The 24,430-nt window shown below is 34.0% G+C and overlaps 1 protein-coding gene across 1 annotated transcript in view; it reads right to left on the reverse strand.

The window, feature by feature from the left end:
- The window catches only part of LOC136041230 (structural maintenance of chromosomes protein 2-like), a 140,499-nt gene that overhangs the window by 11,767 nt on the left and 104,302 nt on the right, over nt 1-24,430 (reverse strand). The window contains exon 14 of the mRNA XM_065725819.1: nt 798-1,007. Coding sequence (XP_065581891.1) covers nt 798-1,007 — 210 coding nt within the window. The remainder of the gene's footprint in view (nt 1-797; nt 1,008-24,430) is intronic.

The following is a 24,430-nucleotide window of genomic DNA, read 5'->3' on the forward strand; positions in this document are numbered from 1 at the left end:
ATGATACACAATTCACAATATATACTAATGAGCTACATCTTGAAGCAACAAAACACAACTGATTCAAAACTTCAAACAAAAATGAATGAGAGAAACATTTCAACACTCTGACTTGGTACAATTGAAACAACACCTTCCAGGCACAATTCCACCAATCAGGATCTAATTACGTATTTTAAGACTTCATGATATTTTTCATCCAACTCTCTAATTTTTATTTCCTGTGTCGCCAAGACAATTTTATAAAAAGCTACAATCAACAACAAAAAACAAAATAGACTAAAAACAAAATAGACTTTACTTAATTTTAAAATGGGAAGGACTGCTTATTTTGATTTTTTAATGCCATAACGGAGAGTGGACAAACTTCTAACCACATGAAGAAACTCTGGAATAGCCATTTCAGTATAAAACATTATCACAACCACATAGGCAGGAAGAAGGGCTCCAGCTTGGACCTCTTAGAAATCTCAAGATTTTACGGTTTTTCCTATAACACACCTATAATGTGCAATTTGCGCCTCATTAAATCTGTTTTTTTTTTTGTTTTTTTTTTAAGCTTGTTCATGTGACGGAAGGAAACATACGAAAGCTTGTTATTTAATGAACTAGTAAATATAAACAATTAATTGAATAAACTATGTGAATATTCCTATTTCCATTCCATTTAATGAAGTTGTAGAGAATAAAATTTGTTTCATTTAATTAACTTTTTTCTCATCAACTATTTCTATTCGATTAATATATTTAAATAGGAAGTCGTTTATTTATAAAAATAAAAAAAATAGATTACTCACCTGAGAATTTTTAAAATGAGTCTTTAGCATGTAGCCAATGTTTTGGGTATGAGAAAGATCAAGGGCAGCATCGACCTCATCCAAGATGTATAACGGAGCAGGCTTAAATAATAGCAGGGCAAGAATAAGTGACAATGCCACTAAGGACCTTTGACCACCAGACAACTCATTTAAGCTTTCCTTCCATACGTTTCCAAATGCCACTTTAACCTAAAATGAAAAACAAAAGATTCAAATACAAATATGAAAACATAAACTTATCCACTATGTAAATGAGTTAAGGGGCGGATCTGGAGAAAAATATTGGAGGGGGTAGTGTGACAAGGACTCCAATAAACAAAATCTTGATGGGGGGGGTAATGTGACAAGGGTGCCAATAATTGACCTAACTGACAAATTTACTTTTAAAAAAGAGTAAAAACAGAAAAAAAACAAGGAATATGGGCGCCGGAAAAATACTGGGGCGATCCCCCTCTGGATCAACATCTGACTGAACTTATGAGGGGTTGCGTTATGTTATATCTAGATACAGTATGTTTTCGTTAATCCTGGTATTTCATTTTAATGGGGGGTGGTTGATTTGATGGTTGAATTGATTTTAATATCCACTCCTAAATATATATAGTAAAATTTGGCGATTTCATTAAAAAAAAGGCGTATTCATTCTTTTGTAAATTCTGGGCATAGTTAGACAAATAGAAAATTCAAACTTATATGTTTTAAGGAATTAATATATTCTATAATTTATTTATAGATATAATTTAAGGAATTATAGGAATTAAGCGTCTTGTCGACAAGCATTTAGGTATATCTTTATAGATAAATAGATGGATAAGCAGATGTGTATTCAAATGCAATAAACCAAAAATAATGAACAATTAATATACATAAGAAAAAATATACAATAATAAAATAATATACATCATCACACACCCTACGCAAAACTCTATGACTAGGAATGCAGGGACAGAGAGAAAGAAATAAAGACAAAAAAAAATCCCAAAAAGGATTCAAAACATATTATCAAAGAAAACAATGAGCAGCTACCCCCATTGAGTACCCGCCAAAGGTCTAGCTTGAGCCAATTGACACTCGCAATGAGCAATAAGAACACACTATTCGAGCTTGGATGACAATATTATAAATACATATCAAGTATAGTATTATATATATATATATATATATATATATATATATATATATATATATATATATATATATATATATATATATATATATATATATATATATATATATATAGAAATTCTCTTTCACAATTTTATTTTCTAAAGGCACCATACACATGACACTTTTTAGCTGACTCTGTTAAAGTATTCGAAACATACTCTTAACAGAGTATTCAAAATAATTAGTACCATTTTGGGTAATAATTTAGCACGTTTTACATTTCATAGTAAACTATCTCAACACGCGTTTAATTCTCAGAAAACTTCTGATAAGTATTCCACCTCATGAAGAGGTATTTCGCTCATACCTCGCATTTGTGTCTGTTGATCTTTGGAATTCCAATCTAGAATTCCAGATATTCCTCTTTCTCTTTCCCGGAAGGCGGTTTTGGTGGCGTATTTTCCGCAGCGAATAATTGTCCTTTATAGTTAACCCTCTAGGTAGATAATTTCTTAGACCACACTGTTTTTCCGTTGAAAATTTAAGAGAGTAAAGCGATTTAATTAATAAAGAAATGAACAAAACGTACTAAAAACAAAACACAACAAAAAATAATAATTAAAAAAAAATTAATTTTAAAGAGGAGAAATATCTGTTGTACAAGTGACATACGGTCTTCGGTGATTAAGGAGACAAACAGTTTTTCAAGTTCTGGAACTGTTTAGAATATCTCTTTTGCCAATCAAACAGTTCGTGATAACGACTTGTAAGTAAGGAGCGACTCGGCTCAACAGTAACCAAAACTCTAAAAAACCGAATTTTGATACCAATAGATACATCAAAAGAATCGGATTTTTATGCTGATTTTGAATACAATAATTTTCTCAAGTTTGGTCCAGCTCATCAAAAGCTACGAGCCTGAAAAAATTTAACTTATTTTCAAGAAAAGGGGGAAACACTCCCTAAAAGTAATAACGTCTTAATGAAAATCACATCATTAGATTCAGCGTATCAGAGAAACCTAATGTAGAGGTTTCAAGCTCCTACATGCAAAAATGTGGAATTTTGTGTTGTTTTTTTTGCCAAAAGAAAGATCACGGATACGCGTTTATTTGTTGTTGGATTTTTTTTTTTGCTTTTCCCAGGGGGTGATCGTGTCAACCCAGTGGCTCTAGAATGTTACGAGAGGGCTCATTCGAACGGAAATTAAAAGTTCTAGTGCGCTCTTTAGTGACAAAAAAATGGGGGGGGGGCAACAAAACCCCCTCGTACGCTCATTTTTTCCCCAAGTCACTAGATTAAAACTTTGAGATAGCCATTTGGTTCAGAATAGTCAAAAAATCTAATAACTTATGTCTTTGAGGACGACTAAATCCCCCACAGTCCCCGGGGAAAGGGCTGCATGTTATGAACTTTGGCCATTGTTTACATATAGTATTGGTTATTGGGAAGTATACAGACGTTTGCACGGGGGATTTTTTCTGGTGGGGGAGTAAGGGGAGAGGGTTACGTGGAAGGATATTTCCATGGAGGAATTTTTCATGGGGGAAGAGAATATTTCCATGAAGGGGGCGCCGGATTTCCCAGCATAATTTAAAAGACGATCATAAATTAAGTTAAAAAAAAGTTTTTCAACTGAAAGTAAGGAGCTGCATTAAAGCTTAAAACGAACAGAAATTATTACGTATATGAGGGGGTTCGCCCCCTCGTCAATACCTGGCTCTTTATGCTAAAGTTTTTTAGTACTGTCAAAAGAGCAATTTATTCTGATTAAACGCCCTTTGTGATTCAGGGATCATTTTTAAAGAACTGGAAAAAAAATTGAACTTTAGCGTTAACAGCAAGGTATTGACGAGGGGGCGAACCCCCTCATATACGTAATAATTTCTGTTCGTTTTAAGTTTTAATGTTTCTCCTTACTTTCAGTTGAAAAAACTTGTTCTTTTTATTTAATCATATGAAAGGTAGGTACTTCGGTGTTATAGCGACCACACCAAAGAAGTGAAGTTAGGCTAGTCCTGATGAAATATACCAAGATATGATGAAAATATAATACTTTAGTAACAAAATTACGGAAAATACAACAGAGAATTATGGAAACCAAGCCGCCCAGAATACATGATATCAAATACCTAACCAACTCTATATATTAAATATTTAATTAAAGTATTTTAATTAAAAATTAAATAATAAATTATATTACATAATAATTGTGTTACTAAATGCTAGAATAGTTATGGTCAGAGCCCCGCAAAAATTGTGAGCTTTATTTGTATAATTCACAACACATTCTCCCCTTGCATGGCTGATTAACGCTACGTTGACAAAGGCGATGGAGATGCATAACTGCCTATAGGGAACTAAATCATGCATCAAAGTGAACTAATGTGTTGCTTCAAGTTTGTTATAAGATAAATTTTACGATGAGATGTTTCGCTTTAAATTGGATGTGTTGGGCGATAAACTGATTTAACTATATATCGATGCTTTCGCTTTCTATATTTGCTATAGTGATTTCGATATCTTCGATTTTTTTTTCTCGAATTAATTAACTCTTCGCTTTTCCCAAGTTCAATAACAAAAATTGTAATTAAGAAATATTTTGCATAATTTTTTCCAAACATTGAATAATATAAAAACAAGCTTCGATGACATAAATGCTTACCATAGAAATCTAGATTTTAAATTATACGGGCTCAGCCTCAAGATAAAGAAACACAAACTACTAGCTATTTTTTGCTTTTCAAAATATGTGGCATTTCAATATTTTCTCCTGAGAATCGTTTGTGCCATTTCGTGATTAAACAAAAAAGCAGGTTTTTTCAACTAAAACAGGGTGAAAAATTAAACGAACAGAAATTATTACGAGAGGGGGAGGAAACCCCCTCCACAATACCTTACTCTTCACACTAAAGTTATTTAGAATGTTCAAAAAGCTATCTTATTCTAATTTAGCTTGTGTTTCACTTTTTGTTCGTAAAGGAAAGGGATACAAAGTCATACTTTAGCGTAAAGAACGAAGTATTTAAAAGGGGCCAAACCCCACATCTCACTACTGAAAATTCCCCCAGAGAAAATTCACCTCCCGAAAAATGTCTGTTTACTTTCCCAATAACAAATGCTATGTGTAAACAACTGGCAATAGACTTTTCTTTTTTGAATTAAATGAAAAAAAAAGGTTTTTTAACTGAAAGTAAGCAACCACTAAAACTTAAGTCGGACGGAAATTATTCCGTATACGAAAGGTGCTGTTCCATCCACAACGTCTCGCTCTTTACACTAAAGTCTGACTCTTTGTCACAACTCTACTGTATAAAACAATAAAAACTTTAGCGTAGAGTGAGGCGTTGAGGAGGGGACAATCCCTTTTCATATACGGAAAAATTTCTGCTCGTTTTAAGTTTTAATGTTGCTCCTTACTTTCAATTGAAATTTTTTTTTATTTAACCTGGCTTCAAGGATAAGAAATACCTGTTGTACTAGTGACATACGGTTGTCGGTGATTAGGCTGACACTTACAGTTTTTGTAGTTCTGGAATTGTCAGGAATGTGAGTTTTGTTTGTTTGTTTGTCTTTTTTTTCTTTCTTGTTGTGTTGTTGTTTTTTAATGATTTAAATTTATTTTTGTTTTCTCTTTTATTTTTCCTGTTGATAAAGGCTCCCGGATGTGGAGTTGAATTATTCGAAAATGTTTTAATTTATGCTTTTTGTTGTATTTTGTTTTTAGTACGCCTTCTTCACTGCTTGATTAATTAAACCCGTTTTTATCTCTTAAATCCCTCCCCCCTTCCCCTCTTCATTATTATTCCTCTTCTGGTCGTTCAACTGAACGATTTCTGTTTGTTTTATTTTTTCTAATTTTCTTCCATTCTCTTCCCACTTCAAGTTTCGAATGTCAATTGGATTTTTTTTTCTATGTGTGAAGGTTTATTGGCTCCCCGACAGACCTTTGCCCTGGTCCAGGTTTTTAACCTGATACTGTTAATCATTGGTGAGATGGCACTTATGCAAGTTTCATGTTTTCACGAAACAACTTTTTTTTCATGTTTATGTATTTATTGACCTATTGACCTTGGCATGTTTTTTGGACTTTGATTGTTGGATTTTGATTTGGATGTTGGTTTGATTTTGATTTATTTTCAAAAATTTTTAATGCAACAAAATACGAATATTAGCCTCGGAACTCGGAACGATTTTTTGAAAGTTAGTAAGTGTAAGAGTCGTTGTTTTCTATGCCAAGATTATTTTATCCCACGGACTTCTGTTAAGAGTACATTGTATAATAAAAATTTTGCGTGCAAGTTACGTGGTAATGTTAATTGCAAAACAACCGATGTAATTTACCTATTAGAATGTAATAAATGCTGCCTAATAATAAACTAATAATATACATAAAAGATTTTCTGGACACAAGACAACAGTTAATAAAGAAAAAATTAATAACTATCTAGTTCAACATTGTAATAATGGTATGTGTTCCATATAAAGAGTTAATATTTGTGATTTGGTAAAATTTATCACATTTAGTTTACCTACTGCTGCTACGCAGAGGAATATATTAACAGGATAAGCTTGTTTTGGTGTTACTTGGTTGTTCTACATTTGCTTTTTTTTCATAGGCATATATTTCGGGGGTGATACCTAACATGGGGATACCATAGGTATTCTATGGTAGGCACAACACTTGACTGGGTAGAGAATTTAAAGTGCCGAAACCCTATAGGCAAGTGTGTATTCTCCTGATGAGCCCTTGTGATGGGTTGTTGCCTCTGAATTATTTGTCTTTACTGTTTTATTGTTTGGTAAATGACGACTTATACTTATTGACGACATGACTGCCTGTCCACGGATTATTCTTTATGGTTGATTGTGTAAGGCTATGCTGTTTGACCTATGTGATTGTATGGATGAGTAGGGTTAAGGCCTCATTCAAGTGCTGGTCTATATTAATCACTAATTTAGGAAAACAGTCTTCCTTTTCTCCTTCTGTCTTCTTTCTTCTTTTTTTATGTGTTTGTGCTGTTGCATTGGTGATTTCCCTTTTCGTTATATATATATATATATATATATATATATATATATATATATATATATATATATATATATATATATATATATATATATATATATATATATATATATATATATATCCTCTATTGTGTTTTCAGCGGCTTTTCCTTTTTCTTTCTGTTCCTATGCATGTGACTTTCTGTTTAAAGTTGGTATTTCGCTCGTTTCTACTTTTTTTGCATTACCGTGCTTATGCAATGTGCTTGTTTATTGGTAGTAAAATGCAGGGGCGTCATTTCAGGGGAAAAAGGGAAGGGCACTTGCCCCCACCAAATAATTTGGAGAAACAGTATTATATAGCCCATACACCTTGACTATCCGGATATGGACCCTTGCCCCCCCCCCAAATAAAAATACTAGAGCTACTCCCCTGATAAAATAGAAATTAAATGGATCATAAAAATAAATTAGGGGCCACCAAGTAATATGAATATAAAAAATACGGTAATATCACTGTTATCTCTTTTATATAGATCTCATTTCCTATATATTTATCATAAGGGCAGATGACATGACAACACGATCATTCATACACCGAATGACAGATGGAATAAACATCAAGGAATAGCTCACTTGAGAAAACAATGATATCGATGCTGCGTAAAATAAGTGGCAGACGTGGAATTAAAACCCAGGAAGTAATTTCGAATTAATTATTCGAGACACTTTAGTACATCAACCGCGCTGATCGAATTGATAGCTGAATTTGAATTAAAATTAAATAGATAGCTGAATGATAGCTGAATTTGAATTAGAATCGAATAGATAGCTGAATGATACCTGAATTTGAATTAAAATTGAATAGATAGCTCAATGATAGCTGAATCTGAGCTAAAATTGAATAGATAGCTGAATGATAGCTGAATTTAAATTAAAATCAAATAGATAGCTGAATGATAGCTCAATTTGAATTAACATCGAATAGATAGCTAAATGCTGAATTTGAATTAAAATTGAATAGACAGCTGAATGATAGCCGAATTTGAATTAAATTGAATAGATAGCTAAATGATAGCTGAATTTAAATTGAAATTGAATAGATAGCTGAATGATAGCTGAATTTGAATTAAAATTGAATAGATAGCTGAATGATAGCTGAATTTAAATTAAAATTGAATAGATAGCTGAATGATAGCTGACTTTGTATTAAAATCGAATAGATAGCTGAATTTGAATTGAAATCGAATAGATAGCTGAATGATAGCAGAATTTGAATTAAAATCGAACAGATAGCTGAATGATAGCTGAATTTGAATTAAAATCGAACAGATAGCTGGATGATAGCTGAATTTGAGTTAAAATTGAATATATAGCTGAATGATAGCTGAATTTGAATTAAAATTGAATAGATAGCTGAATGATAGGTAAATTTAATTTAAAATCGAATATATAGCTGAATGATAGCTGACTTTGTATTAAAATCGAATAGATAGCTGAATTTGAATTAAAATTGAATAGATAGCTAAATGATAGCTGAATTTGAATTAAAATTGAATAGATAGCTGAATGATAGCTGAATTTGAATTAAAATTGAATAGATAGCTGAATGATAGCTGAATTTGAATTAAAATTGAATAGATAGCTGAATGATAGGTAAATTTAATTTAAAATCGAATATATAGCTGAATGATAGCTGACTTTGTATTAAAATCGAATAGATAGCTGAATTTGAATTGAAATCGAATAGATAGCTGAATGATAGCAGAATTTGAATTAAAATCGAACAGATAGCTGAATGATAGCTGAATTTGAATTAAAATCGAACAGATAGCTGAATGATAGCTGAATTTGACTTAAAATCGAATAGTTGTGGGCATCAAGTCATGGCTAATTGTGGAAAAAGCCAAGACAGATAGTCCAATTGAGTGAGAGGCAATTCTGGCATTAATCTCCCTTATTAGGATTGTATAAAAATGATGTTAATTAATGTTTAACACTATAAATACACTTTTCAAATCTAGAAAAAAAGGCAAACAGGTTCGTTCTTGAATTATGTACTTCTCGCCAGTTAATCAGTAAGTTCGAATAAATTTTGCCCTAAGAAGGAAATAATTTTCCTAGAAGGGTGCTGAATTTACTTTGCTGGCTCATAAAAGAAGAAATATTGTCAGGAGGTGTGACAACAATAAAAAGAGAACCAATAACGAACGAACTGTGAGGAATATGTATGGAATCAAATCGACAAGACTCGGCATTTTGGGAGGGGACAGATGACAAAAGATAACCCCCTCCCGTATCCGCATGAGTGGCTGCTGTCATTCCGACAGCCTATATATAAGGAAGGCCAACATGACAATTGACTACTAGGTACTGAAAGAAGAAAAAATCACAAAATTTATGGTAAAATATTGTTAAAAACAGTCATAAAATAGGTCAATTGGTGCGCTGGACAGCTGAGTATCTCAAAAGGATGAAGTTGTTTTAAGCATGAAAGTATCAGACATTTTTGCGGGTCATGAAATTTCATGAGAGCATGTCTTTTAATACTACTATCACTAACCGCTTGTTATATCTTTTGAAAAACCCTCGCTGAGTCAGCTTAAGAATGTCACTCGTTTGGTACTTTCAAAATAATTTTGAGAAATTTCTTAATGTCTTGATGACTTATGTTTATTTGGTTTTTTTCTGCTTCTTCTTTTTATGGGACGGGTGAATCTTATGTGTGTTGAAAAATTTTTGTTGTGAGGACTGATTGACTTGTTCTCAGCATTTCTCGTGGCTTGGTTTCAAATATCTAATAGGAAATATCTGTGATTCATGGGATAGTCCTCGATTTTTTTTTTTTTTTTTTTAGGGAGATTTATGTTTTTTGTTTTTTTACCTTTTTTGGGGGGGGGGTGTCTCTTAAAGTTTATAAAAATTGCATTTTTTTTTCTTTGTTTTTCTCTTGTGCTGAGTCTCTGAATGGCGTAACTGTGTTATGTTGAAAATATTTTTTTAAGTTTTTGTTTCATTTTTGTTCCTCCCCTCTTTTTTCCTGGCCAGAGCCTTATGGAGGAGCCTATGTTGAAGTGTTTCTGTTGTGAATATATTAGTTGAATAAATTGATTGACTGATGATTGATTGATTGACTAACAACTCACCGCAGCACCAAGCCACCTGAGGCCAACACAGGTGCACACGCTCCTTCTCCGTCCCATTGTGTTCAAAGCTTCCCTCTGTACACCCACCCAATAAGTTCCTGTTTCATTCCAATCGTTTCTTACGACCTATCTTCACCCCGTTCTGAGAATACCTACCTCTTCTTTGTCCCTAAATGGCTAAAAAGAACAACCTTTGGCAATCTGTCATCCTTTACCCTCAAAGCGTGCCCTGGCCATCTCAACCTTTCTCTCAGTGCTGTCTTAAAAATTAGGATAGAACCAGATTTTCTGCACAGCTTACTTTTTGAAATACAGACAGTCAAGCGAGTAATCAAAACAATCGGCAAAAAAAATCCTCTGGAAAACATCTAACAAATCTTCTTCCGGCTTTCCGAGCACCCACGATTCAGAACCATAGTTCATCACCGTCATCATTGTAGTTTCCAATATCCTAACCTTGGTTCGCAGACTCATCTTCATATTCTTTGGATTTTTTTTTCAACTGTAAAACACCCCAGGCCTTGGCTATTCTACTTTTAACTATCTCACTGAACATTCTTGTTCATGACTTGTCTAACAAATTTTCACCCCTGGCCTTCCATGCTTTCTAAATTTAAAATATTTGTGAAGAAACACTGCTTTTCTGTTAAGAAGTAAGCTTGCCACTTCTACATATACGCTTTTAAAACGATGGAATAAAACGCTAAGTCTGTCTAGCCCTTAAGTATAGAGGTTGATTTATGTTTTTAGAGCTTCGTAAGTGCCTCAGAGGAAGAAATCTATCAACAGATTGAAACTTCTAAGCGGAGAAATGGAATTTGTTCCACCCAAAGGCAAAACTTATTGAATAGAAAAATGATTCTTTAAGTCCCTCTTCAACTTCGCCAGCAAATGCAGATAGAAAAGCAAAGATTTACTGATGACTAAAACATACAAAATAAATGATTGATGATAAAGAAATGAAAAATAACCCTTCTGGATACTCTGATAATAAAATTATACAATCTTAGATTCACAGAGCCATCACTTTGTAAAACCGAGATCTTTTTCGAGAAAGAGCTAAGCTTGAAATCAGGAACTCACGAAAAAGAAACAGTATAGCCCCCACCCCCACCAAAAAAAGAAAAATTATTTCTTTAACGCTTTCGGAAGGATTTCCAAACGTTTTAAACGGCAAAACAGAGTAGCGCCTTATCCTCATTGTTCATGGCGTCGTGAGTCTCAAACACATAGATCTATTCTAGGAGGATCTATGGTTTTTATTCAGGATCTATCGAATAGAGAAGGGTGCTTTGTACACCCCCCACTCCAAAATCGTGAGTTAATATGGTTATTTCCATAACGGTTATTTATACGATTACTTCAAAAAAGCCGAGATTTGTTGAACACTTTTCAGAGGATTTTTAAACGTATTAAACGACCAAAAAAAACCTAGCGCCATTTCTCCACTATTCATGGCGCCATGAAACCTACAAAAAAGAACAGAATAGAATCTACCAAAAATTTTCTAGAATGTTGTGCGTAAATAAATTTCAATAAGAAAAAAAAAGCTTAGACAAAAGTTTAATCTCCTCCAAAAAATTATTAAATACTTCACTCAAGTTCCTTTTAAAGCTGTCGTTCCCAAACTACTTCCCAAATATCCTCCATTTCCGATGCTTCATCAACAAACTTTATTTACCAAGAAATGACTCTTACTAGGGAACGATGAGAAAAATAGAGAAGGGAGAGCTATATATATATTTTTTTGGGGATTTGTTTTTCTAGTAAATAGCTTTCACAAACACTTCAAAGACTACCCACTCGCCAAGCAGCCAAATTATGAGGGAAAAGAATTTCGTCTGTATCCAAAAGATAGTCCTATCCTCCTAAAGGTTGTAAATATAAGAATCAGACTAAGGGAGATATTTCTCTTAATGACCTGGGATTCATTGAGCAGGAATAAATCAAGGAATATCAAGCATAGTATTTCTAAAGCAGGGGCAAATGCACGAAATAAATTTAGAAAACGTTAAGAAAAGAGATAAAATTTAAATTTGACCTAAGAAAGAATTGACAGAGGCTGTAGTAGGGAATGGACTTCTAGAATGTATCGACGCTTTCTAAAAAATATACAGACTTGGAAGAAAATGAAATTCTGAGACTGATATAGGCTGTTTCATATTTAAAATCGCAATCGAAATTGATTGCATAAGATGTTCCACTAATCTTGGAATGCTAAGGAATAATTAGAGTACTTCTCCCACGAATCGTAAAATATTTGGAAACTCTAAAAAACTAAGCGTTGGATCCGGAATATTTGGTTTTCAATGCAAATATTCATTACTCTTGATAGAGAAGCGTTTAACAGCATAACCTCCAGAGGGCAATAATCTTGAAGCACAGACGAACAATTTGAGTACTACTCCTGCTAATTTTGGAAGACTTGAAAACTTCAAAAACCTAAGAAACTAAGCGCTGGATAGGGAGTTCATTATTGATGAACTTTGAACTTCTTGATGATTTTTTTATTATTCATCATTCTTGATGTGCAGGGGGTTTAACAACCTAACCTTCAGCAACACCTTCCGTTCATATAGACGCAGAGGCAACTTTAAAATTTCCAACGACAATACATGTAAGAGTTTCTATGTTTTAGTTCTCCATGATAAATGGCAAAGTTTGCCGAATAAGTCTTTTTCTAATTATCCCACTCAAAATTTAAACTCTTTGAAAACCACTGAAAATAAATCCATATTACATAAGCCCAGGCTTACATGCCTTCTCCAGTGCTGAAAAACTGGAGAAAAAAGAACACCGACTACGATGAGTCTTTCCTAACAAATTTTGATGATTTTATTAAATATGGACAATTTTTTCAATTCAAAATCAAATCTTTCGCCCCCAGATATTTTAAGACATTCACGATATATGATTATAGTTTGCTATATCTTACTAATAGCCTTAATATTTTCTTTTTTAAGTTTCTCATCGCTTCTTTAAAACAATTCAACTTAATATGTTGTTTCTCATTATGAGCATTATTATAACTACAAATATTATAACAAAAGAAACTCCAGCCAGAAATCAAACTTAATATTTTAAAATCATAAAGAATTTAAGAAACAAGTATCAGCATACGTATATTAAACTACCAATCCACGTTCGTTTGTTTGTTTTTTCTTCAGTAAAGGTCAAATTATGTTCTGGTCTTCAAACGGCAGTAGCAGCAGCAATAATGTGGTATCAGTAGTACTACTAACAGTGGTAACAGTAGTATCAATAGCAGTGGTAGCATGTACATGTTGCCTTTTGTAAGCTCCTTTTGCAATTTGTATGCACTTAATGTGCTTTTATTTAGTTACACTTTTGCATCCGTCTCCTCCTTGGGCTAGACGACTTTTAAGATAAAAACCTTTTTAGATAGATTTGTTAAGACTACTGGTTGGGTTCATTCCCTATAAGATTTTTTTTTTACCTCTATAATAGTTGATTTTAGAGTTATCCTATTTACTACTTTATTTGTTTTTTTATCCTTACTTTACGATAATGTCCCTGGGGTCCATAATAGAAAACGGAGCACCCTCACCCAAGGCAATAAATAGAAGTGGAGGAGGAAGAAGGCCCCTCAAATGTACACTCAACAGGTCCCAGTGACGTGTACACACGTCCCATGAGTTACAAACCTTCTCCCAGTAATGGGTTAAATTCCATGGTGACGCAGAACACCATCATGGGAGGATCCTCTATAGGAGGACAACTGCGGTAGGGCATAATATCCAGATCTATGGACAACGGCTTTTACAAAAGGCTGCATCGACCCTTTCGGGGCACCTGAAAAACTGGAGACCTTGCGGTCAACTCTATTCCCACTTTAGGAGTGACGCTTGACTTACTTTTGACTTAACGCTCTTGCTCAGCAGGGTCGCCAGCGTAGAGGGAACTGGTTGACAGCGCCGTCAGTCTTCTCCAAGCAGCCATATCCAGGGCTAAGTATGGGGCCTCATTTGGGTTGATGTTGCGGCTGAGTGGCACCCATCAAGGAAATTATAGCCTAGTAAACGACACAACGGCCTAGCCTATTTCTACAGGCGTTTTCGGGCTGAAAAACCTCTTCCTAGCTATTTTTCTACTATTGATTGCTTCTCTGTAGTAACAAAATATTTGTAGGATTGAATTATATAATGAGTCGGAGGTAATAGGCTTGGGACTGTCTTTGCAGGATTTCAACTCTTGATGATAAAAGAGCATCGCCAAGTGCTGAAAAACATGTTGTGAACAAGATAGCCACATGATTGCACAAGCCTCCATTCATGCTGGAGCTCCCAAGGACTTCTTGCAGTCCGGTTCTAAGCCGGACTAAGCGTTTCGGTGTAGACTTGATAAGATATGTTGATCCCCGTCCTGCACTGATATCCAGGATCATTGCTTTTCCTCAGGTCAAATAATTTCAATGATTAGAAGAACATGAAAATTGGAAATTGGAATGTTACGACGTTAAAAAATGATTATCGTATCGAAATTTTGACAGACGAAATCAGACGATTCGAACTGGACTTATGAGTTTAAGAAACCCATATCTCAGGGGGTAGTAAGCATGAAATTAGGTGATATAGAATTTGTTTACTCAGGTAGGAAGGATGGAATACATAGACAGAGAGTAGGGCTCATAATAAATAAGGAAGCTGCAAAGTCTTGTTTATGCTGGGAAGGTATGAAAAATAGGATATTAATTGCTCACTTCATGACTAAAAAGTTCAGGGTATCAGTTATAGAAATATATGCTCCTGTTGAACCGACTGACGGAGAATACTAGTGATGAATTTAACTTACAGTTACATGAGCAAATAGAAAGGATCCCAGGTAGAAATATGGTGTTTTTACTAGGATATTCTAACGCCCAGGTCGGTAGAAGTAGAGATAGATGGCAGCCTAGCCTAGGTAAATGTAGGAAAGGAAAACAGTAATGGCTACAGACTTTTGCAACTTTTTATGTATAACAATCTAGTTACAACCAATACTGTGTTTGGTCATAAACTGGCCTATAAGTTGACATGGTATTAACGTGATTCTAAAAGTGTCAACCTTATTGATTATGCGAAAAAGGTTGTGATACCTAATATGTGAAGGAAGTAGATAACTTCGAAGACCACAATGCCTTTCCATGACAAAAGTAAAACAGTTCAAGATAGGGATGATACCTTTTTATTGACAGTGAATAGATATAAAATTATTTAACTGGATATTTCGAACACATATACAGTGTTCATCATCAGCAGTAAACTGAGAGTTTTACTGCTGATTATGAAGACTGTATATGTGTTCGAAATGTCCAGTTAAATAATTTTATATCTATTCACTGTCAATAAAAAGGTATCATCCCTATTTTGAACTGTTTTACTTTCGTGATGTGAAGGAAGATTTGTTTTGTGAGGAAGAATTAGCGACAGTACTAAAAGGATTTAATAATATTAAGGCTCCAGGTGCTGATAGTGTGATAAATGAGTTTCTTAAATATGGTGGCTCTGAGGTTAGGAATAAGCTACTGAAGATTATGAATATAATTTTTGAAAAAGCAGAAGCACCTAACGATTTTAAGAGAACCTTAATTAAACCACTGTATAGGAAAGGTGATAAGAGTGACTGTCGTGATTATCGAGTCATTAGTCTGGTTTCTGTAGGTAGTCAATTACTTATTAATATGATGTTTTTTAGACCGAGAGATGCTGTGGACAAAGTTTAAGAGAAGAACGGTGTTTAAGTTTAAGAGAAGAATAATACGATAATAATTGAGAAGTCTTTTAGTTGTTAAACACCTTTGATTCTCAGTTGTATAGCCTCTTACGATAATAATTGAGAAGTCCTTTAGTTGTTAAACACCTTTGATTCTCAGTTTTATAGATTATGAACAACCGTTTCATTCTGTCTATAGAAGAGCTTTAGCAAAGATCCTTTAGAAAATGCTTGTATGCTATACCAGACAAACATATTAAAGTGATTAGTGCTATGTACGATAATAACACTGCTGTGGTTAAGGTAGGAAATGAGGTTAGAAGACGGTCTGCTTCTAACCTCATGATTTTGCATTAAATCAGGAGTTAAGCAGGGTTGTGTTCTATACCCTTTTATATAGATGATTTTGATGGACTTTGTCTTAAGGAGCACAGGAAAGGCAATGGGAGACCACGGAATCCAATGGTGAAAAACTCTCCTGGACTTAGATTATGTTGATTATTTAAGCATCCTAGATGAACATGAATGAACTTTTAGAAATCTTGCGAGTTCAGGGTGCTAAAATAGGTTTGAAGATTAATGTTAAGAAGACTAAGTCACTAAGGGTAGAAATAAGTGAAGATGAAAAGGTGATGTTTGATGACGAAAAGATTGATCAGGTGGGCACCTTCACTTACCTTGGTAGTATTATTAGTAAAGATGGTGGGAGCAGTGAAGATGTTAAAAGTAGAATAGCCAAGGCTGAGAGTGTTTTTTTCACAGTTAAGAAAGCTTGGAAGGATAGGAAGATAAGTCTGCAAACCAAGATTAGAATATTGGAAGGTACAGTGATGGCAGTGGTCAAACATGGCTCTGAAGCATAGGAGCTCCGAAAAGCGGATGAAGATTTACCTAGATGTTTTCCAGAGAAATTGCCTACGGATTGTTCTGAGGCTATTATGAAAGAGAGGTTGAGATGGCTTGGGCAGGTTCTGCGGGTGAAGGATGACAGATTGTCCTTTTCGGACAACCGTCCTCGTGTGGAGTGGAAGGATGTCCTAAAGAAAGATTTAAAGGAAATAGGAACTTCCTGGGAGGGTGTAAAGAGCGAGACTTTGAATAGATTGGGATGGAGGAGGAGCGTGCGTAGCTGTATTGGCCTCAAGAGGCTTGGTGTTGCGGTGAGTTGTTAGTAGTAGTAGTAGCCTTATTTCATCTGCTTAAGTTTTTATATCTGAAACTATGGGACAGGTTATAATGTGTAAAAATGTATTACTTATTATAATTGTGTTGTATATGTACTTTAATTGCTGTATGACAAAGCATAGTTGCATTATTTTGATTTTTTCACGCAAGCAATTTCTGCAGGTAAATAGCCGAATACCAATAGCAAGTTAAGTTATACATGATCTGGTTCAGAGAATATTGACTGAAGTGACACCAAAGCTAGCTAGTGATTACAGAGGGACAGAATAATCGAGTGATGCGAACGCATATGACCTATGGTCGAACGAGTCAAACCCCAAACCACAACAACAACAGCTAGCCCCAAAACAGATCCTCTTATGTTCATTTCAATATCCTTAGCCATGGTAAAACTCGGTACAGAAGCAGTAGCTTTTGTGGTAGTAGTAGCAGCAAAAGTAGCGTTAGTAGTAGTAGTAGCGTACAAATATTGCCTTTTTGGGCAATTGATCATCCCCCTTGTCATTTCCTGAAATTTCAAAATTAATATTCTAATTCATTCATGAGTTACACCCTTTTGACATCCCGTATGCACATAACATGTTTTGATTTAGTTCAACACTCCCCAATACAGTCTCTGAAAGGCTCAAATGCTCTTCGTCATTTTAGAAAGGTCAAACTTGTCAACCTTTCTCAAAAACATATAGCATATGTCGACAATGGAAGAATTGCCTAACTTACAGCCCTTGTCCTGAGGGAAGTGAAAGTTAGCATCCCCAAAGACATATTTACTGGACATTTCAACATTTGTTGGACATTTGTTGAAAAAAAATGCTATCTCAAAATTTTGATTGGATGTGTTTGGGAAAATGATGAGCGTATGGGGGTGGGGTGCCCTCTGATCACTTTTGATTCCTAAAAAGAGTATTAGAATTTTCCAATCGAATGAGCTCCTTTCGAAGTTTCTACGACAACTTCTATACAAAGTACCTTGGTGAAAAAAAAAGAAAAACACGTAAACATCGCTCTTTACATAGGCATTGCTATTGCGCTGCCTATGAAATCCTTGTTTTTTTCAAACAGTTCGTGGTAACGAACTGTAGTAAGAAGCGACCCGGCTCAATAGTAAACGAAACTCTAAAAAACGGAATTTTGATGCTAAAATATATATCAAAAGAATTGGATTTTCATGTTGATTTTAAATATATAAGCTTCATCAAATTTAGTCTTTGTCATATAAAGTTACGAGCCTGAGAAAATTTGCCTTATTTTGGAAAATAGGGGGAAACACCCCCTAAAAGTCATAGAATCTTAACGAAAATCACACCATCGCATTCGGCGTATCAGAGAACCCTATAGCAGTAATTTCAAGCTCCTATCTACAAAAATGTGGAATTCCGTATTTTTTGCCAGCAAACCAATCACGGGTGCGTGTTTATTTGTTTGTTTTTTTGTTTTTTTTTCAGGGGTCATCGTATCGACCAAGTGGTCCTAGAATGTCGCAAAAGGGCTCATTCTAACGGAAATGAAAAGTTCTAGTGCCCTTTTTAAGTGACCAAAAAAATTGGAGGGCACCTAGGCCCCCTCCCACGCTCATTTTTTCTCCAAAGTCAGCGGATCAAAATTTGGATCCGCATAGTCAAAAACCATGATAACTATGTCTTTGGGAATGACTTACTCTCCCACAGTCCCTGGGGGAGGGGCTGCAAGTTACAAACTTCGACCAGTGTTTACATATAATAATGGTTATTGGGAAGTGTACAGACGTTTTCAGGGTTTTTTTTTCGGTTTTAGGGATGGGGTTGAGGGGAGGGGGCTATGTGGGACGATCTTTCCTTGGAGAAATATGTCATGGGGGAACAAAAATTCAGTGAAAAGGGCGCAGGACTTTCTAAAATTACTATAAAAAAAGACAATGAAAAAATAAACATGGAAAAGTTTTTTTCAATTGAAAGTAAGGAGTAGCATTGAAACTTAAAACGAACAGAGATTATTACACATATGAGGGGTTCTAAAAATACTTTAGCATAAAGAGCGAGGTATTTAGGAGGAGATAAATACCTCGCTCTTTATGATACAGTATTTTTAGTAATCTCAACTATTTATTCTACGGCCTTTCTGATTCAGGGGTCATTCTTAAAGAATTGGGACAAAACTTACGATTTAGTGTGAAGAGCGAGGTATTAACGAGGGTACAAACTCCCTCATATACATAATAAAAATTTAAGAATATAAAAGTTTGTTACGTAAGTTAATTCTTAAGTTACGTATATTTTTTACTAATAAAAACATTCGTTAAAAATTAAAATTTATAGTTGCCTTTTTATGTAACCGAAAAATTGCAGGGCAACTAAGCCTCCTTCCCCATCGCTTATTTCTCAAAATCATCTGATCAAAACTAAGAGAAAGCCATTTAGCCAAAAAAGGAATTAATATGCAAATTTCATTTAATAATTTATGTGTGGAGAGCCAAAATCAAACATGCATTAATTCAAAACGTTCAGAAATTACATAAAAAAAATGGGTTGTCCCCTCCGCAATCCCTCGCTCTTTACGCTAAAGTTTGACTCTTTGCCACAATTCTGCTTTTTAGAACAATTACAAACTTTAACGTAAAGAGCGAGGGGTTGAGGAGAGGACAACCCATTTCATATACGGAGTAATTTCTGTTCGTTTTAAGTTTTAATGTCGCTCCTTACTTTCAGTTAAAAAAACTAGTTTTTTATGTAATTCAAGTAAGTATCGTTCTTTCAGCCATGTATGGACTTAAGCTCGGTTTCTCTGCAGGAGTCCGTAAGTTGTCTTGGAATCCATCTTGCACGCCCAATTTTCACGTTATCCAAGAATTCCGGTTTCCCCCTACAACCCCCCCCCAATGTCACAAGATCTGGTTGGAATTTAAAATTAGTTCTTTAAAGCACAAGATCCTTCTAAATATCAAATTTCATTAAGATCTGGTCACCCATTCGTAAGTTACAAATGCCTCATTTTTCCGAATTACCCCCCCCCCCCCAACTCCACCAAAGAGAGCAGATCCGGTCTAGTTATGTCAGTCACGTATCACAGACAGGTTTTCATTCTTCCCATCCAGTTTCATCCTGATCTCTCCGCTTTAAGTATTTTCTACGATTTCCGGTCCCCCCCCCCCCAACGACGCTGGATCCAGTTGAGATTTAAAATAAGAGATCTGAGTTACGAGGTCCTTCTATATATAAAGTTTTATGAAGATCCGATCATTCCTTCGTAAGTTAAAAATACGTCATTTTTTCTAATTTTTCAGAATTAGACCTTCCCCCCCCCCCAAAAAAAAAACACATCGGATCCGTTCCAATTATTTCAATCAGGTATCTAAGACTTCTGCTTATTTTACCACCAAGTTTCATCCCGATCCCTCCAATCTAAGCGTTTTCCATGATTTTAGGTTCCCCCCCAAACTCCCCCCAATGTCACCAGATCCGGTCGGGATTTAAAATAAGAGCTTTGAGACACGATATCCTGATTGAGACACGATCATACTGATTCACAGACCTCACAAACATAAGAAGAAGAAGATATCCTTCAAAATATCAGATTTCATTGAGATCCGATCACCCGTTCGTAAGCTAAAAATACCTCATTTTTTCAAAATTTTTCAGATTTAACCCCACCCCCCACTACTCCAAAGAGAGCGGATCCGTTCCGGTTATGTCAATCATGTATCTAGGACTTGTGCTTATTTTTCCCACCAAGTATCATCCCGATCCATCCACTCTAAGTGTTTGCCAAGATTTTAGGTTTCCCCCTCCCAACTCCCCCCAAATGTCACCAGATCCGGTCGGAACTTCAAATAACAGCTCTGAGAAACGATATCCTTCCAAACATCAAATTTCATTAAGATCTGATCAACTGTTCGTAAGTTAAAACTACTTCATTTTTTCTATTTTTTCCGAATTAACAGGCCCCCCACTCCTCCCCCAGATGGTCAAATCGTCTGGTACGGTCCCTGATATACCTGCCAAATTTCATCGTCCTAGATTACCTGGAAGTGCCTAAAGTAGCAAAACCGGGACCGACAGACCGACAGAAATTGCGATTGCTATGTCACTTGGTTAATACCAAGTGCCATAAAAAAAAAGACAGAAGGAGAAAAGGAAGACTGTTTTCCTACATTAGCAATTAATATAGATCAGTACTTGAATGACGCCTTAACCCTACTCATCCATCCAATTACATAGGTCAAACAACATAGCCATACACAATCAACCATAAAGAATAATCCATGGACAGGCAGTCGTGTCGTAAGTAAGTATATGTCGTCCTTTAGCAAATATTAAATAAAAAAAACAAGTTTTTTTAACTGAAAGTAAGGAGCGACATTAAAACTTAAAACGACCAGAAATTACTTCGTATATAAAAGAGGCTGCTTCCTCATGAACGCCTCGCTCTTTACGCTAAAGTTTGACTCTTTCTCTCAAGTCTTCTTCTTAAAACAGTAAAAAACTTTAGCGTAAAGAGCGGGGCGTTGATGAGGAAGCAGCCTCTTTCATATACGAAGTAATTTCTGGTCGTTTTAAGTTTTAATGTCGCTCCTTACTTTCAGTTAAAAAAAAAATTGTTTTTTTTTATTTAATTTCTGGACGTTTTTGAATCAATGCATGTTTTGATTTTGGCTCTCCGCAGAGGAATAATTAAAACAAAATTTGCATTTTTTTTTTTTTTTTTTTTTTGGCTAAATGGCTTTCTCATAATTTTGATCGAATGATTTTGAGAAAAAAAGAGCGGGGGAGGAAGCCTAGTTGCCCTCCGGTTTTTTGGTTAATTAAAAAGGCAACTAGAATTTTTGATTTTTTACGAATATTTTTATTAGTAAAAGATTTACGTAACTTATAAATTAGCTTAAGTAAAGAACTTTTGTATTCTCATATTTTTATTACATATATGAGGGGTTCCCCCTTGTCAGATCCTCGCTCTTTACATTAAAGCTTAAATTTTGTCCCAATTCATTAAGAATGACCCCAGAATCACAAAAGCTGTAGAATAAATAGTTGAAATTACTAAAAATACTTTAGCGTAAAGAGCGAGGTATTAGGAGGAGGCGAGCCCCTCAAATGGGTAATAATTTCTGTTTGTTTTAAGTTTTAATGCTGCTCCTTACTTCCAGCTGAAAGAACTTTTTCATATTTATTTTTTCATTTTTTTTTAAATAATGCTAGTAAATCCTGAGCTCCCTTCATGGAGATTTTCTTCCGCCATGACAAACTATCGATGGAAAGTTCCCCCAGCATATCCCCCTCTTCTCAACCCCTCCCCCAACCAAAAAAATTCTCCTGAAAACGCCTGTACACTTCCCAATAACCATTACTATATGTAAGCACTGGTCAAAGTTTGTAACTTGTTGCCCCTCCCACGGGGACTGTGGGGGAGTAAGTCGTCCCCAAAGACATAGTTATAAGGTTTTTCGACTACGCTGAATAAAATGACTATCTCAGAATTTTGATTTGTTGACTTTGGTAAAATAATTAGCTTGGGAGGGGGCCTAGGTGCCCTCCAATTTTTTTGTTCACTTAAAAAGGGCACTAGAACTTTTCATTTCCGTTAAAATGAGCCCTCTTGCAACATTCTAGGACAACTGGGTCGATACGATCACCCCTGGGAGAAAGAAAAAGAAAAAAAACAAAAAAAAAAAAACAAAAAAAAATAAACACGCATCCGTGATCTGCCTTCTGGCAAAAAATACAAAATTCCACATTTTTGTAGATAGGAGCTTGAAACTTCTACAGTAGGGTTCTCTGATACGGTGAATCTGATGGTGTGATTTTCGTAAAGATTCTATGACTTCTAGGGGGCGTTTCCCCCTATTTTATAAAATAACGCAAATTTTCTCAGGCTCGTAACTTTTGATAGGTAAGACTAAACTTGATGAAACTTATATATTTAAAATCAGCATTAAAATGTGATTCTTTTGATGTATGTATTGGCATCAAAATTCTATTTTTTAGAGTTTTGGTTACTATTGAGCCGGGTCGCTCCTTACTACAGTTCGTTACCACGAACTGTTTGATTAAAAACAATAAAAAAAAAGGCAAACAATTCAGAGGCAAATGTGACACAAAACAGGATACATGAAACCACGGATAAAATTCGTCATTATTTCAATGAAAACTACTGACTGTGGGAAATACTCAAAGTCAGTCAATAACAGTCATTGAATGAAAACAGACTTGAAATAACCATTATGCAAACTCACCCGATGGTTTTCAGAGTCGAAGATCATTGATTGGCTGAGTGTTATCAACATAGCCAATCATTGTTATATAGGCTAATAGTAGCCTATATTTACCAACAATAAACATATATTTTTATTTATTTATCACCCCTCATTCCAACAGAAAATAGACGGAGTATAAAAAGCAAAAAAGAAAAGGGGAAAAAACAGACTTGAAATAAAAATTATGCAAACATATATACATACATATATATATATATATATATATATATATATATATATATATATATATATATATATATATATATATATATATATATATATATATATATATATAAATATATATATATAAATATATATATATAAACATATATAAATATATAAATATATATATATATTTATATATATATTTATATTTATATATATATATATATATATATATATATATATATATAAACATATATAAATATATATATATAAATATATATATAAACATATATAAATATATAAATATATATATATATATATATATATATATATATATATATATATATATATATATATATATATATATATATATATATATATGTTTATATATATATTTATATATATATATATATAATATATATATATATATATATATATATATATATATATATATATATATATATATATATATATATATATATATATATATATATATATATATATATATATATATATATATATATATATATTACTTTGTCACTAGCATCCTAGGAGCTGAAAGGACAGTTATTCTAACAAGAAGAGCATAGCCAAAAATCTTTAGCAGAAAGGAAGAAGTGTCGATAAATTATGTTTCTTGTAGATGAAAAACTGCTTTATTAGTTTTTTCCTGATCGATATATTGATGTTTTTCAGGATTTTCCTGTAATGAAATTTCATTAAAAATGAATAATGAGTTCTAGAAAAAGAAAAATTCTATACCACTTTCATCAGTCATATTTGAAAATATTCATTTATCAAAAGCTTACCTCCATTGTATTTATTGAATTACAATAATACCTTCATGAAATGTAAAGAACGAATATAGAACTTGAACAAAAGACTAATTTAGGAGACCAAAAATGCCATCAGAGTTCCTTTGTCAGATCTAGTTTTTGAGATGGAGGCTAATTGAAGTTAATTCTGATTAAAAGCATAAGCACAGAAATCAAGATACTTTTTTAGATCAAAATAGAAATTCTATACTTAAAATAAAAAATTAATTAGCCAGATTTACCTAGAAT

The sequence above is a fragment of the Artemia franciscana genome, unplaced genomic scaffold, assembly GCF_032884065.1.
Source record: "Artemia franciscana unplaced genomic scaffold, ASM3288406v1 PGA_scaffold_1180, whole genome shotgun sequence".
Lineage (NCBI taxonomy): Eukaryota > Metazoa > Arthropoda > Branchiopoda > Anostraca > Artemiidae > Artemia > Artemia franciscana.